The sequence below is a fragment of the Oncorhynchus nerka genome, linkage group LG20 (genome assembly GCF_034236695.1).
Source record: "Oncorhynchus nerka isolate Pitt River linkage group LG20, Oner_Uvic_2.0, whole genome shotgun sequence".
In the NCBI taxonomy this organism is placed as follows: Eukaryota; Metazoa; Chordata; class Actinopteri; order Salmoniformes; family Salmonidae; genus Oncorhynchus; species Oncorhynchus nerka.
Genome location: NC_088415.1, coordinates 46,977,434 through 46,995,035, shown reverse-complemented (window position 1 = coordinate 46,995,035; position 17,602 = coordinate 46,977,434). Strand labels below are relative to the sequence as shown.

Genomic DNA, 17,602 nt, shown 5'->3' with positions numbered 1-17,602 from the left:
TGCGTATGTGTGTGTGTGTGTGTGTGTGTGTGTGGAGACCCAGTGGTGCTGTAAAGTGCACTGCTTCGGTGCCAACCTCATCAATTATCCATGACATACACATACGCCGAGACAAGCGCAACCAAAAAAACAAAACACCTGACTTAACCAAACGTAAAGGACAAGTAGCGGGTGCAATGCATATTTAGCCGACTTTTTATCCAAGCGTACTCACCATTGTCATCCACCACCCTGGTTTGTTCCTTACAGCAGTCCACTGGCAGACCAATGATCTCCACCTCCACAAAGGGGTCGATAATCTGACCCACAGACAGACAGACAGACATACAGAAGTTAAGAGGCTTCACCAAAACAGCCAATGTAGTAGCAGTATTAGTAATAGGGACATTCTGTGTAATTCTGGTCCAAATGTATGATCTTCCTCAAATTAAATCGATAAAAAGGTCTTTTGGAGGATGGATTTTTGGCATATATTTGAAAACTGTATCTAAAATAATTAGCGAAAAATAAATCATCACCTCTCCTCTGTCCCCCAGCATGGAGTCTTTGGGCTTGGGCAGCTGTTGCCCACTGATGATCTTCAGCACCAGTTGTTTCTTCATCTGCCCCGGCAACGGGTCCTCCATCATAGGGTTAAAGACACCTACAGGAGGGACGGAGGTACAAAAACCCACTTACTCTTTCCTCTGTTACTCACGAGGCACCAAATGGGAAAAAAAAAACAGACTGAAACAAGTAGAGACAACCTAAAGTTGTCCAATAAGAAAAGCTTATTTTCGTTTCTGTTGCAAAACTTTTTGCTACGGTGTGCACTTGTGAATACGGCCCTGTAGTTGTTTTGCTATGAAATCAATGGGAGGGTGCTGCTGCCCACCTTCACACATGCAGGCCGGCTTTAGGATGTAACCACAGTTGCCGTTGCTGTTGAACTTGGCTCGGTTCAACTGGAGCACTCTCCCCTCCGACTGGTAGTTCAACGCCACTGAAAATCACACAAACCCAAACATTTTTGATTAACCTTAGAAACTCAGACAACCTGGGGGCAAACGGAACCATATTCTGTCCGCATGAGCAGCCTTTGGAGAATTCAACTTAAACAAATCAAACTTTATTTGTCACATGCACCGAATACAACAAGTGTAGACTTTACCGTGAAATGCTTACTTACAAGCCCTTAATCCACAGTGCAGGTCAAGGAGAAGAAAATATTTACCAAGTAGACTTAAATATAAAGTAATAATAAAAAGTAACACAATAAGAATAACGAGGCTATATACAGGGGACACCGGTACCGAGGCAGTGTGCAGGGGAACAGGCTAGTTGAGGTAATCTGTATATGTAGGTGGGGCGAAGTCCAACTCTACATTATCAAAGATAATTTATATGGAAATGGACCTCCCCCATACCCAGATGGCATCCAGCATTCCAGAAGGGCTGTGGGTTGAAGTTGGAAGAGTCCACACGGTAGGAGGAGGGGTAGATGCGTGATAGCTGCCGCTGGTTGAAGTGGATGAAGGTGGCAGCTTTCTGCTGCATGATCTGGTGGGCCTTGGTCTCGCTCAGAGAAGACACCTGCCAACTGGAGCTGGCGGCTGGAAGACACACACACACACACGTGCATACAAACAGACAACTAAATCCTTTATGTTGGCTTGGTGATAAAACAAACACACACAAAGAAAGACTCCTTTGTCTGAAATGGACTGTGAACACTTTAAAAACAGACACATTCCATTCTTCTCTGGGGTCCGTATCCGTATAGAAAAGTAGTTTCCGGGTGTGTAATCCCTGCTCACCTTGTGTCTCTATGTCGGAGACGCCCACTGACTTGGTGTATTTGACCAGGTCTGACAGAGCCCTGGACAGCTTCATGGTCTTCTTCTTCCTGCAGGAAAACAACCAGTGAGCCAGTGGGACAGTGCTATGTTACGTCTAGGCTTACGGTATGGTTGTACAGAGTGTTTCAATGGTAACCTGCTATGTAGTACATGCTGCCATGTACCTGCTGTGGTGCAGGTGTAACATGTCACAATGGTAACAGCCCATGTCTCTGCGGTAACAGCCCATGTCTCTGTGGTAACAGCCCATGTCTCTGTGGTAACAGCCCATGGCCATGTCCGAAATCTGGCTTGCCTGCTACTTACTTAAAACCTCACTAGGGTACGTGGGACGCTAGCATCCCACCTGGCCAACATCCAGTGAAATTGCAGAGCGCCAAATTCAAAAACAGAAATACTCATTATAAAAATTCATAAAACATACAAGTGTTATACATAGGTTTAAATATTAACTTCTTGTTAATCCAACCACGGTGCCAGATTTCAAAAAGGCTTTTACGGCGAAAGCATACCATGCGATTATCTGAGAACAGTGCCCAGCAGACAAATCATTACAAACAGTAACCAGCCAAGTAGAAGAGTTAGAGTCAAAAATAGAGATAAAATGAATCACTTATCTTTGATGGTCTTCATATGGTTGCACTCAAAAGGCATTCATTTACTCAATAAATGTTTGTTTTGTTCGATAAAGTCTCTCTTTATATCCAAAAACCTCCTTTTGTTCGAGTGTTTTCTTCAGTAATCCACAGGCTCAAACGCAGTCACAACAGGCAGACGAAAAATCCAAATAGTATCCGTACAGTTCGTAGAAATATGTCAAACGATGTTTATAATCATACCTAAGGTTGTTTTTAGCCTAAATAATCGATAATATTTCAACTGAACAATAACGTCGTCAATATAAAATAAGAAAGGCGCGCTCTCGGTCGCGCGCATGAAAAAGCTCTGTGACACTGTAGGGTCCAGTCATTAAGACTGCTCTTACTCCCTAATTTTTCAGAATACAAGCCTGAAACAATTTCCAAAGACTGTTGACATCTAGTGGAATGCATAGGAAGTGCAATTTGAGTCCTAAGTCAATGGATACTGTAAAGGCATTCAATAGAAAACTACAAAAATAAATCCTACTTCCTGGATGGATTCTTCTCAGGTTTCTGCCTGCCAAATCAATTCTGTTATACTCACAGACATTATTTTAACAGTTTTGGAAACTTTCTATCCAAATCTACCAATTATATGCATATCTTAGCTTCTAGGCCTGAGTAGCAGGCAGTTTACTTTGGGCACGCTTTTCATCCAAAATTCCGAATGCTGCCAGATACCCTAGTATAGTTTTAAACTGTTAAACTGCATACTGTGCCGTAATCAGACTGCATACTACATAGAACAATTGCCTACGGAGCTGTGAGGGGAACGGCACCTCAGTACCTCCAGGCTCTGATCAGGCCCTACACCCAAACAAGGGCACTGTGTTCATCCACCTCTGGCCTGCTCGCCTCCCTACCACTGAGGAAGTACAGTTCCCGCGCAGCCCAGTCAAAACTGTTCGCTGCTCTGGCCCCCCAATGGTGGAACAAACTCCCTCACGACGCCAGGACAGCGGAGTCAATCACCACCTTCCGGAGACACCTGAAACCCCACCTCTTTCAGGAATACCTAGGATAGGATAAAGTAATCCTTCTCACCCCCCCCCCCCTTAAAAGATTTAGATGCACTATTGTAAAGTGGCTGTTCCACTGGATGTCTTAAGGTGAACGCACCAATTTGTAAGTCGCTCTGGATAAGAGCGTCTGCTAAATGACTTAAATGTAATGTAAATGTAGAACATACTGTTTAGTAAAAAATGTATACAGTAAGCAACAAATATCAACATAGTACTACTCATTCATACTTAGAAGGCATCATCAAATGCCCAATCGTGCTTATTCCCCACAACTTGTTAATTTTTGTAGAGCGCGTCCCCTATTCTGATTATCAGCTGTTATCGAACATATGTGGGTGTGAAAAAACTATTCTCTTCCTCAATTATGCAGTGAATTCTACTAGATGAAAAGTCCAAATCAGCATAACATCCAGGCATTTAAAGTACACTTGATTTTCGAAATTTCATAAAATGGCCTACTATCTAGTTATTGGTATTAGGATATGGCCCATGTCTCTAAAATTAAATCAAATCCAATCAAATGTTATTTGTCACATGCGCCGAACACAACAGCTGTAGACCTTACAATGAAATGCTGCTTACTTACTACAAGCCTTTAACCAACAATGCTTTAATAAGTAAAAAATAGAAAAATAAAAGTAACAAATAATTACACAGCAGCAGTAAAATAAACAATAGCAAGGCTATATACAGGGGGTACCGGTACAGAGTCAATGTGCGGGGGCACCGGTTAGTCGAGGTAATTGAGGTAATATGTACATGTCGGTAGAATTAAAGTGACTTTGCATAGATAATAAACAGAGAGTAGCAGCAGCATAAAAGAGGGGTCTGGGTAGCCATTTGATTAGCTGTTCAGAAGTATTATGGCTTGGGGGTAGAAGCTGTCTAGAAGCTTCTTGGATCTAGACTTGGCGCCGGTACCTCTTGCTGTGCGGTAGCAGAGAGAACAGTCTATGACTAGGGTGGCTAGAGTCTTTGACAATTGTTAGGGCCTTCCTCTGACACCACCTGGTACAGAGGTTCTGGATGGCAGGAAGCTTGGCCCCAGGGATGTACTGGGCTGTACACACTACCCTCTGTAGTGCCTTGCGGTCTGAAGCCGAGCAGTTGCCATACCAGGCGGTGATGCAACCAGTCAAGATGCTCTTGATGGTGCAGCTGTAGAACCATTTGAGGATCTGAGGACCCATGCTAAATCTTTTCAGTGTCCTGAGGGGGAATAGACTTTGTCGTGCCCTCTTCACGACTGTCTTGGTGTGTTTGGGCAATGATAGTTTGTTGGTGATGGGGACACCAAGGAACTTGAAGCTCTCAACCTGCTCCACTACAGCCCCGTCGACGGGAATGGGGGCGTGCTCAGTGCTCATTTTCCTGTAGTCCACAATCATCTCCTTTGTCTTGATCACGTTGAGGGAGAAGTTGTTGTCCTGGCACCACATGACCTGGTCTCTGACCTCCTCCCTATAAGCTGTCTCATCGTCTTTGGTGATCAGGCCTACCACTGTTGTGTCATCAGCAAACTTGATGACGGTGTTGGAGTCGTGCCTGGCTGTGCAGTCATGAGTGAACAGGGAGTACAGGAGGGGACTGAGCACGCACCCCTGAGCACGCACCCCTGAGAGTGCACCCCTGAGTGTTGAGGATCAGCGTGGCGGGTGTGTTGTTACCTACCCTTACCACCTGGGGGGCGGCCCGTCAGGAAGTCCTTAGCTTAGTGATGAGCTTTGAGGGCACTATGGTGTTGAACACAAGCCCTGCCACACGGTGGCAGAAACATTATGTACAAAATAAGTTACAAATAACGCAAAAAAAACATACACAATAGCACAATTGGTTACGAGATCGTAAAACAGCAGCCATCTCCTTCGGCACCACTCTCTCCTAAGTCTCTATGGTAACAGTCTGTGCCTCTACGGTAACAGTACCTGCTGTGGTGTAAGGGGGCGCGGGAGGCCATGCTGGTGCTCTCCTGGTCCGTGTCAGTGTCCTCAAGGCTGTTGGTCTTCTTCAGCTTGGCCACCTTTTTCTGGAGGGGAGAAGGTCACAATACAGTCACAACAGCACCGATGCACTAAAGGTTCTCGAGATGAGATTAAGTGGTGGGCCGAAGCAAGCTATCTGCTTTAGTTTTCAAGATGATCGATCTCTGTCGAGGGAGGAGCTGGTTTTTACATATTGTGTATATTTATTTATTCTGAACACATTTCCGTTAGTTGGTAATGTCAATTCTTGATTTTTAAAAAACGTTTACGTTCGCTAGCTGGACAGGCTAATGCCGCCCCAATTCTCCGGAGTGCCTGGCTAGGGTAAAGGAGTATGTAGTGGCAAGGGTCAGGGATATAGAGCAGGTCTCCTACACAGAGGCACGTGAAATAGTTTAAGGAGCGAGGGGAGCTGAAGATATGGTGGTGGATGCTCAGCAGACTGTGGAGATTCAGAGTGTTGTTCAACAGTGGAGGGAAACTGATATACTGATGTGAAGAAGGTGGATTTTATGGTGTCCAAGAAACTGGACATAATAGTATTTACGGCTGAAAGGTTTTGGGGTTTCCAGGACTTCACTGCCAAAACATTTCAAAGAATACTTTCTAAAGATGGTGTTCCCTCTTAGGCCCCAGAGCCTGTAGGGATGGGTGTTGGCAGTTGAATCTGAATAAAGGAGTACACTGAGTTTTATTCCTTTTAGATTTATTTCGTTAATTATTTTGGTAGAAACGAATGAACTTATCGTCAGACTGGCTAGAATGCTTATCTACACAGGGAGACCTTGTCCTGGTCGTAAATGATCTAAACCGGTGGGAGACGATGTAGGAAGGCTTGTGAACTATACTGCCATTGTATCGGAGTGGAGGAGGGACGGGACAGTTTAAAACCTATGACGTCATTTTCAGTTTATAACCTGTTGAAAATTGTATCATGTTCAGTACTCTCGAGAATAAACACTATTGTTGGATTTTGAGACTGGTCTCTGCCCATTTTATGCAAATAAGTATCCCTTAGAAATGGGTGAGTGTATTAATTGAATTGGTTAATAAACATATAGGAATTTCATTCCTCTAACAATTGGTCCTTCGAACGCCGGAACTAAATACCCGTCTCTGTCATCTGAAGGTAGTACCCCGAAAACCGTGCACGGGCGGGTCTAAATCTTTTTGATTTATAATCTGACTACTTAGTTATAGAAATGTGATACCATCAAAATGACTCAAAATTGAATCAAATCAACTTAACAAGTAATGTAGTTAGTTATCTTGCTAGTTGGCTAGCTAGTTACAACAAGTAGATATGTTGCTAGCTAGCAGGAGCAGATAGCTTTATCACTAGCTAGCATGTCATTTAGCTATTAGTTTATTCCAAGTAATCATTTAAGACGACATAAATCTGTAGGACAAGTAGTGTAACTCTCATACAGTCATCAAGGCAGGACCCACTCATTTCATTCATACTGACAAATAAGAAATGCCACATATCCCTGTCAATAGTTGGAGTAGGACGATTGCAGAGCACCCTGCCTCAGACGATCAGATGTGCATATCTATTCATATTATAGCTCGCATATCTATTCTTTTTATAGCTTGCAAACTCCATTCCTTTGCTGTGATGATTTATTTGTTTGTCTTTCACTTTTGTCTCAGATAATCTATTCAGCTCTCCTGTGTCCAGCTCCCAGAGATCAACCAAGTGCTTTTGACCAAGCATGGGCTGATTCTTTCACTTGTGAGGAGAACAATACTACTGCAGTTTGAACTAGCCCTGCCGTCACCATTTAGACATTGGGACCAGGTATGCATCTGCCTGTTGTCTTTTCGTTGGGGGTTTTGTCTTGCACAGTGTAGTGCATTATAGAGTTGAAGATACACATGCTTGCTTGAGCATCTCGAAGACTAATGTAGAATCAGTTTAACCTCTACAGGATTGGCGTCCCCGTCCCCCACGCGAGACGGTTGAGCTAACGTAGGCTAATGTGATTAGCATGAGGTTGTAAGTAACAAGAACATTTCCCAGGACATAGACATATCTGATATGGGCAGAAATCTTAAATTCTTGTCAACATAACTGCACTGTCCAATTTACAGTAGGTATTAAAATGAAAGAATACCATGCTATTGTTTGAGGAGAGTGCACAGTTATGAACTTAAAAATGTATTCATAAACCAATTAGGCACTTTGGACAGTCTTGATACAACATTTTGGACAGAAATGCAATGATTCCTTGGATTTTAAAAAAATCTGCAAAAATTAAAGCAGGAAGCACCAGTGACTCGGTCTAAAAAAAAAGTGGTCAGATGAAGCAGATGCTAAACTTAAGGACAGTTTTGCTAGCACAGACTGAAATATGTTCCGGGATTCTTCTGATGGCATTGAGGAGTACACCACATCAGTCACTAGCTTCATCAAAAAGTGCATCAATGATGTCATCCCCACAGTGACTGTACACACATACCCCAACCAGAAGCCATGGATTACAGGCAATATTCGCACTGAGCTAAAGGCTAGAGCTGCCGCTTTCAAAGAGCGGGACTCTAACCTGGAACCTGAAATCCCGCTATGTCCTCCGACAAACCATCAAACAGGCAAAGTGTCAATACAGGACTAAGATTGAATCGTACTACACTGGCTCTGACGCTTGCAAACTATTACAGATTACGAAGGGAAACACAGCCGAGAGCTGCCCAGTGACACGAGTCTACCAGAGTCTACCAGACTGTGTGATCACGCTCTCCGCGGCCGATGTGAGCAACACCTTTAGACAGGTCAACATTCACAAGGCCGCAGGGTCAGACAGATTACCAGGACGTGTACTCCGAGCATGCGCTGACCAACTGGCAAGTGTCTTCACTGACATTTTCAACCTCTCTCTGTCTGAGTCTGTAATACCAACATGTTTCAAGTAGACCACCATAGTCCCTGTGCCCAAGAACACTAAGGTAACCTGCCTAAATGACTACCGACCCGTAGCACTCACATCTGTAGCCATGAAATGCTTTGAAAGGCGGGGATGTGATGGCTCACATCACCATCATTATCCTGGAAACCCTAGACCCACTCCAATTTGCATATCGCTCCAACAGATCCACAGATGATGCAAACTCTATTGCACTACACACTGCCCTATCACACCTGGATAAAAGGAACACCTATGTGAGAATACTATTGGGGCGGCAGGGTAGCCTAGTGGTTAGAGCGTTGCACTCGTAACCGGAAGGTTGCAAGTTCAAACCCCCGAGCTAACAAGGTACAAATCTGTCGTTCTGCCCCTGAACAGGCAGTTAACCCACTGTTCCTAGGCCGTCATTGTAAATAAGAATTTGTTCTTAACTGACTTGCCTAGTTAAATAAAGGTCAAATATATATATATATTTTTTAATTCATTGACTACAGCTCAGCGTTCAACACCATAGTGCCCTCAAGGCTCATCAATTAGCTAAGGACCCTGGGACTAAACACCTCCCTGTGTAACTGGATCCTGGACATCCTGATGGGCCGCCCCCAGGTGGTAAGGGTAGGTAACAACACATCTGCTATGCTGATCCTCAACACGGGGGCCCCTCAGGGGTGCGTGCTCAGTCCCCTGCTGTACTCCCTGTTCACTCACGACTGCATGGCCAGGCACGACTCCAAAGCCATCATTAAGTTTGTCAATGACCCAACAGTGGTAGGCCTGATCACCGACAACGATGAGACAGCCTATAGGGAGGAGGTCAGAGACCTGGACCATGTGGTGCAAGAACAACAACCTCTCCCTCAACGTGATCAAGACAAAGGAGATGATTGTGGACTACAGGAAAAGGAAGAACGAGCACGCCCCCATTCTCATCGACGGGGCTGTAGTGGAGCAGGTTGAGAGCTTCAAGTTCCTTGGCATCCACATCACCAACAAACGAACATGGTCCAAGCACACCAAGACAGTCGTGAAGAGGGCACAACAAAACCTATTCCCCCTCAGAAGACTTGATTTGGCATGGGTCCTCAGATCCTCAAAAGGTTTTACAGCTGCGCCATCAAGAGCATCCTGACGGGTTGCATCACCGCTTGGTATGGCAATTGCTCGGCCTCAGACCGCAAAGCACAACAGAGAGTAGTGCATACGGCCCAGTACATCACTGGGGCCAAGCTTCCTGCCATCCAGGACCTAAATACCAGGTTGTGTCAGAGGAAGGCCCTAGGTCTAAGAGGCTTCTAAACAGATTCTACCCCCAAGCTATAAGACTCTTGAACATCTAATCAAATGGCTACCCAGACTATTTGCATTGCCCCACCCCCTCTTCTACACTGCTGCTACTCTCTGTTATTATATATGCATAGTCACTTTAATAACTCTACCTACATGTATATATTACCTCCATTACCTCAACACCAGTGCCCCCGCACATTGACTCTGTACCGGTACCCCCTGTATATAGCTCAGCTATTGTTATTTTACTGTTGCTCTTTAATCATTTGTTATTCTTATTGCTTACTATGTTAGGTATTTTCTAAAAACAGCATTGTTAGTTAAGGGCTTGTTAGTAAGCATTTCACTGTAAGGTCTACCTACACCTGTTGTATTCGGCGCATGTGACAAATAATATGTCATTTGATTTGATCCGTCTGAAACGTTCACATACACTGCTGCCATCTAGTGGCCAAAACCTAAATTGCGCCTATATCCCTAAATCATACATTGACCATTCTCTTGTATTTCAAAGACTATAAAAAAATGTAAAACAATTATTACAAACTCATGTTTTTTTCTTTGTATTATCTTTTACCAGATTTAATGTGTTATATTCTCCTACATTAATTTCACATTTTCAAACTTCAAAGTGTTTCCTTTCAAATGGTATCAAGAATATGCATATCCTTGCTTCAGGACCTGAGCTACAGGCAGTTAGATTTGAGTATGTCATTTTAGGCGAAATATATGTATTTTTTAAAGTGTCCGATCCTCAGGTGACAGATTATTTTACTATTGTAACATGCGGTGGGGAGAATTATATTGCCCCCGTCAGGAGCCCAGGATTTTGCCATAGATGGTAGAGCTCTCGTCTCTGGAATACACAGGTATTATGTGAGGACTGGAGTTGGGAAACACTGTGCTAAAGCACTGGTCTCCATCTACATCGGTCGGCTACATTGGTGACCAGGGCGGGATTCTTTCCATGGGCCTGGGCGGCAAACAAATGCTCCTGGAAATAATACTGAAGCATGTGTTGATGACAGTTCTATAGTCACCATCAGAGGCTCAGGCTTTTGGCATAGATGGTAAAGCTCTCATTCCTGGACTGCAGCGTTGTAAGATTGTGCCCTCCACAGTACTTGATATACATTGATTGGTACTGCAGCTTGCACTATATTTAGATACTTCAAATACTGCCTGAGACACCTTTGCGATTTGTCTCCGTACTCAATAAATGGTGAAACACTATTTGTGATGGTGTTCTTTGATCGAAAGTATATATATGAGATGTACATTTGGAAAACATGTCTGACGCTCAGACTCATAGTTTGTAGAATAATGAATGGCTTGGCAAGGTTTTGGCACCGTCAGCCTTTAGGTTCGTAGAAAAGTGAATCATTTAAACCAACATGTAGTATTTGAAACTCAAACGTGAACTTCACAACTGCTTGTTCTATAATCCTACAGCCTCCATACCTTATTTTCCAATATTATGCATTCCTGCCATGGTATTGGGCAGCTGCCATTTGAGAGCTCATCTGGTTTACAACTCTGGTTATCTTATTGCAGAGCACATTGAACAACTGCTTGTAGAGAACATTGTATTACAAGGTAAGCTATATGTGTAGGCTATGTCCCACGTATTGGCTAATATGTAGATGCAGCTGTGGTTTTTAAACCTCTATTCTAGCATACATGACACACATCTTTCTATCTACATGATTGAATGTTTATTTAAGCCTGTGGCTAGTTACATGAAATGAGACATACAGTGAGTGTACCAAACATTAGGAACGCCTTGCTAATATTGAGTTGCACCCCCTTTTGCCCTCAGAACAGCCTCAATTCATCGGGGCATGGGCTCTCCAAGGTGTCGATAGCGTTCCACAGGGATGCTGGTCCACGTTGACTCCAATGCTTCCCACAGTTGTCTCAAGTTGGCTGGATGTCCTTTGGGTGGTGGACCATTCTTGATACAGACAGGAAACTGTTGAGCGTGAAAACCCCAGAACTGTTGCAGTTCTTGACACACTCAAACCGGTGCGACTTGCACTGACTACCATACCCCGTTCAAAGCAACTTAAATATTTTGTCTTGCCCATTTACCCTATGAATGGCACACATACACAGTCCATGAATCCTGAATTTTCTCAAGGCTTAAAAATACAAAAAATCTAACTCCTCCCTCAGCGGGATCAATCAACTTGAAGTTTTTTGGCTTTGGCCCACCACCTAGTTGTGTCTGAAATTGCATCCTATCCCTACTACAAAATATGACTACAAAGAGCTTATTTCTGTCAGAGCTCGCAAATTGAACATAATTATAATAATTTCCATTTAACCTCAAACCTGTCTCCCCCTTTCATCTACATTGATTTAATAAGTGACATCAATAAGGGATCATAGCATTCAGAGGGTGAATGGGAAAGACAAAAGGTTTAAGTGTGTTTGAATGGGGTATGGTAGTAGGTGCCAGCGCACCGGTTTGAATGTGTCAAGAACTGCAACACTGCTGGGTTTTTCACACTCAACAGTTTCCTGTGTGTACCAAGAATGGTCCACAACCCAAAGGACATGCAGCCAACTTGACACAACTGTGGGAAGCATTGGAGTCAACATGGGCCAGCATACCTATGGAAAGCTTTCAACACCTTGTAGTCCATGCCCTGACAAATTGAGGCTGTTCTGAGGGGGAAAGGGGGTGCAACTCAAAATTAGGAAGCTGTTTCTAATGTTTTGTACACTCAGTGTAAATCATTTTTTTAAATATAAACTTTGGGGAGCCCCCCCCCAAAAAACACTTCTGTTCCGGTTTTGACCTGTAGGGTGCGAATGAAGCCCACCTTGCGCTTGGAGAAACTTCCCATGAAGCTCCTGCCTAGACGCTTGTTGGTGCTGGGGTTGGCTTCGTCCCCTGTGTCAGCATCATCATCACCTTTGCCCTGGAAGAGAAGGAGCACACAAACGCACACAATTCACCACCCCCTTTAAACATATTTTGTTGCCACAAAGACACCTGTCCACTTCCAAAGTGATATGTTTTTGTCCCATTTTCAAATGGACAATAAACTTGTAGAGGCTTTCTAAAACATTTATGAAGACACACACACACACCTATTTTCTTCACCATGTTTATTGTCTTCACATAATCAATGCCTAGAGACTAATTTGAATGCTAATGTCCTTATTGAAATTGATTTGCGCTTGGTGTGTGTGTGTGTGTGTGTGTGTGTGTGTGTGTGTGTGTGTGTGTATGCGTGTGTGGTTGCTTGCATGCATGCATGTGAGTATATGTGTGTACTGTTGCTTGCATTAGGCACCCTGGGTAGGAGGCATTGCCTCCTCAATCAGCCATAGCCCTCCGCTGCTGCTAGGCCACACTACTTAATGTTTATCATGATTAGGAGAGCAAGAGAGAGAGACAGAGAGAGAGAGGGCTCAATTACAATGCTAATGAAACATTCTACTAATAATGGGCATCTCTGCGATAAGAGAAAGGGGAGGAAAAGAACGATTGTCTCAGCGAAAACGTTTGCCCAGAATAAGTGTATATAAGTGTTCTATAAGTGTTGCTTCTCCGGCTTGCAGTGGTACTTAACGATATGTCCCTTTATATTACTTACAGTGGTAGTATAACCCTGACAGAATAAGTGTGCAGAGGCTCTCTTCTTCACTCCACTCACACCCCCGTTGGGTGTGCGTGCGGTAGCCTACATTTCTTCACTGTCTACAACAGACCCGGGGGTTCAAATACTATTTGAAATCATTTTACATTCTGGATCTGTGCTTGATTGAGCATGCCTGTTGCAATGGAACCAATAGAAAAGTCCAGGCACGTTAAAGCAAACACTCAAAGTATATAATATGAACCCAGTTCTAATCTACAGAGCCGTGGTTGTTACCTTGGAGGCTGACTGATCGGTGGGCTTCCCCGTGGGGGACAGGGTGGCGATGGTGAAGCTGTCTGGGTCCTCCCGGTCGCGGATCTTAGACTCCTTCAGCAGGTTGTCCAGCTTCTTCTTAGCCACGTTCTCTACCTGCTTCCTGGTCATGGATGTCTGGGAGGGGGAGGGATGGGGGAGAGAGAGTGAGGGTAAAGGGGGGAGAGAGAGACAGAGACAGAGAGAGACAGAGACAGAGACAGAGAGACAGAGAGACAGAGACAGAGAGAGAGGGGTGAGGGGGAGGAAGGTGAAGAAAGGGGGGGCGAGAGAGAATTACAGGGTCTAAGTACAACCATATATTGCAACAAAGAAAGATATTTTCATTTTGTTCTGATTTACAAAATAAATGGTTGGTCAAATGGTCATGCAATATGTCAGAGAAAAGACAATATGGACACTACTGTAGAAAAACATTTTTGTAGATACTTTTATGTGGAAAAACCCCTGATGTTATGCCTAAAGACTCAGGGCAAAATTAGAGCACTATAGGAAACAGGGTGCCATTTAAAACCCCAGAATATTTCAGCATATAACATTACTATTTCATTGGTTGAATATGAGATTAGTTTCATATGACAATCTGCAATATTGTAATGTACTGATGTGTACTATTTGATAAAGAGTAAAGAAACAATTCTATGAGCACTGACAACATGCATATTGGATTCAAACTATTTTGTGTGCAATCCTTAGGCATTGTGTAATATTGTTCATTGTAATTTAATGTACACTTAGTATATAAAACATTAGGAACACCTTCCTAATATTGAGTTCCATCCCCCCTCACATTTGCCCTCAGAACAGACTCAATTCATCGGGGGATAGACTCTACAAGGTGTTGAAAGCGTTCCACAGGGATGCTGGCCCATGTTGACTCCAATGCTTCCCACAATTGTGTCAAGTTGGCTGGATGTCCTTTGGGTGATGGACCATTCTTGATACACACGGGAAACTGTTGAGTGTGAAAAACCCAGCAGCGTTGCAGTTCTTGACACAAACCGGCGCACAAAACTGTTGTTTTGCACATTCACCTTCTGAACGGCACACATACACAATCCATGTCTCAATTGTCTCAAGGCTTAAAATCCTTCTTTAACCTGTGTCCTCTCCTTCATCCAGTGGTTCCCAAGTGTTTTATAGTCCCGTACCCCTTCAAACATTCAACCTCCAGCTGAGTACCCCCTCTAGCACCAGGGTCAGCGTACTCTCAAATGTTGTTTTTTGCCATCATTGTAAGCCTGTCACACACACACAATATATGATACATTTATTTAACACAAGAATGAGTGTGAGTTTGTCACAACCCGGCTCGTGGGAAGTGGCAAAGAGCTCTTATAGGACCAGGGCACAAATAATAATCAATAATTTTGCTCTTTATTTAGCCATCTTACATATAAAACTTGATTTGTTCTCATCACAGGTTAATGAGAAGGGTGTGCTTGAAAGGATAAACATAACTCTGCAATGTTGGGTTGTATTAGAGAGAGTTTTCCACACAAAGTCTGTGCCTGCATCAGTTCTCATGCTAGTGAGGGCTGAGAATCCACTCTCACATAGGTACGTGGTTGCAAAGGGTATCAGTGTCTTAACAGTGCGATATTCCAAGGCAAGAAACTCTGAGCGCAGCCCTATCCAGAAATCTGGCAGTGGCTTCTGATTTAATTCAATTTTCACAGAACAGCTTGTTGCAATTTCGATGAGGCTCTCTTGTTCAGATATCAGTAAGTGGACTGGAGGCAGGGCATGAAAAGAATAAGGAATCCAGTTGTTTGTGTCATCCGCTTCGGGAAAGTACCTGCGTAATTGCGCACTCAGCTCACTCAGGTGCTTCACTTTATCACATTTGACATTGTCCATAAGCTTGAGTTAGTTTGCACACAAAAAAACATACAATGATGGAAAGACTTGTGTGTTGTCCTTGTTAATGCAGACAGAGAAGAGCTCCAACTTCTTAATCATAGCCTCAATTTTGTTCCACACATTGAATCTAGTTGCGGACAGTCCCTGTAATCCTAGATTCAGATCATTCAGGCGAGAAAATACATCACCCAGATAGGCCAGTCATGTGAAAAACTCTTCATCATGCAAGCGGTCAGACAAGTGAAAATTATGGTCAGTAAAGAAAACTTTAAGCTGGTCTCTCAATTCCAAAAAATGTGTCAATACTTTGCCCCTTAATAACCAGCGCACTTCTGTATGTTGTAAAAGCGCTTACATATCACTGCAGAAAATACACGAGAGTTCAGGGGCCTTGCTTTAACAAAGTGAACCATTTTCACTGTGGTATCCAAAACGTCTTTCAAGCTGTCAGGCATTCCCTTGGCAGCAAGAGCCTCTCGGTGGATGCTGCAGTGTACCCAAATGGCGTCGGGAGCAACTGCTTGCACTCACGTTACCACTCCACTATACCTCGCTGTCATGGCTTTTGCGGCCACAGGACAAATACCAACACATCTTGAACACCAAAGTCCATATGATGTCACAAAGCTGTCCAGTACTTTTCCAGTGGTTTAGAGAAGAGGATGTCTGTCTTAATTGACCCCCCATAAACGTAAGGGACAAACACCAGGAGCTGTGCCACATCTGTTGACTCATCCAGCTTGTATGCGAAGCAGTAATTGTTTCCAAACATCTCCTGCCATGTCACTGATGCATCGTGAAACCCTGTTGCTTGATGAAGGCATTGTTTGTATAGTTTTTTGGGGCCTTTTCCCCCAGCATTTTCCCAGCCGTATCTGCGGCAGCAGGAAGAATTAAGTCCTCCACAATAGTATGGGGCTTGCCTGTCCTAGCCACTCGGTAGTTCACCATATAAGACGCTTCTAGCCCCTTCTTATTAACTGTATCTGTTACTTGTATATGTCTTAATACTCGAAAGTCGTCTATATTGTCGCTCAAAAAACTCCTGTGGCTTGTTTTTCAAAGTGTCATGTTTCGTTTTCTAAATGTCTGCACAAGAGTGAACCCGCCGAGAGAGTAACGGTTAATGTGATTGGATGTTAATTAGTTGGCTACCTGTAGTTGACATTGTGTTGTTGAACACTAGATGGTTGAATTTTCATTTTTGGCAGTGAAATGAGGTTACTCAGGTGAGAAAAAAACCTCACCCAAATGTATAGCCCCGTTGGAAAATACAAAGGGACTGTTTGAAAATGTGAGTAAAAAAATTAATGTCTATCACATTTTTATTTGGCCATGCTCCCGACGGCATTACACGTACCCCCGATGGCATTACGCGTACCCCAGTTTGGGATTACCTGGTCTACACTAATTTAAGTGACATCAATAAGGGATCATAGCTTTCACCTGGTCAGTCTATGTCATGGAAATGTTCTGTGTCCTCAGTGTATAGTGTCAAAAGAGAGCACTATGGAAGTTGGACCTGATACCACTTGCATGCTTCTACCACTAGATGGGAGAGTTACACCACAAACAAACTCCTGTCATCGGTCTCAACATGTACATAGACAATGTCCTGAGATACAAGTAACTAGCAAGTTTAGTCCTTTTTTAAAATCAAAACAGATGTACATAGCCAATAGCTACATTATCCAAGCAGTCTTCAATTGTTTCCTTCCACATAATACACATGCTATTTATCACACCTTCAGGACCACTAACTGTAGTTGGGCTTAACGACAACTATCTTGTCATATCAGTGAGGAGGGAAAGGAGACGAGGAGAAGCAACCATTGAGAGAAATTGGGACGTATCCTAAAAATTACACCATTGGTCATGGTAAAGCTTCTCACTCTGAAGAAGGTTTCATACAAAAAAATAGAATTCCCATGTCCCTTCTAACAATTCTATTTCTATGGTTTCATAACTACTTCGGCACTGGCATTGGACAGCAGAGTCACAAGTGTAGTGTGCACATATGTGCGTTAAATAGGATATGATTGGGGCGGGGTGATGTTTAAAGAAGTCTGAGAAGGACCACGTTTTATAGTACCTTCCACTTCAGAATGCATGGACGACAATGAAAAGATAGAGCGCG

General features: G+C 43.5%; 1 protein-coding gene across 1 annotated transcript in view; it reads right to left on the bottom strand.

Annotated features, from left to right (window-relative positions):
- Positions 1–17,602, bottom strand: part of plch2a (phospholipase C, eta 2a) — an 83,516-nt gene that overhangs the window by 22,979 nt on the left and 42,935 nt on the right. Inside the window, exons 11-18 of the mRNA XM_029622714.2 lie at positions 13,564–13,719; positions 12,505–12,603; positions 5,427–5,527; positions 1,797–1,885; positions 1,407–1,592; positions 875–982; positions 519–643; positions 215–299 (exon numbers count right to left, since the gene is read on the bottom strand). Coding sequence (XP_029478574.2) covers positions 215–299; positions 519–643; positions 875–982; positions 1,407–1,592; positions 1,797–1,885; positions 5,427–5,527; positions 12,505–12,603; positions 13,564–13,719 — 949 coding nt within the window. The remainder of the gene's footprint in view (positions 1–214; positions 300–518; positions 644–874; positions 983–1,406; positions 1,593–1,796; positions 1,886–5,426; positions 5,528–12,504; positions 12,604–13,563; positions 13,720–17,602) is intronic.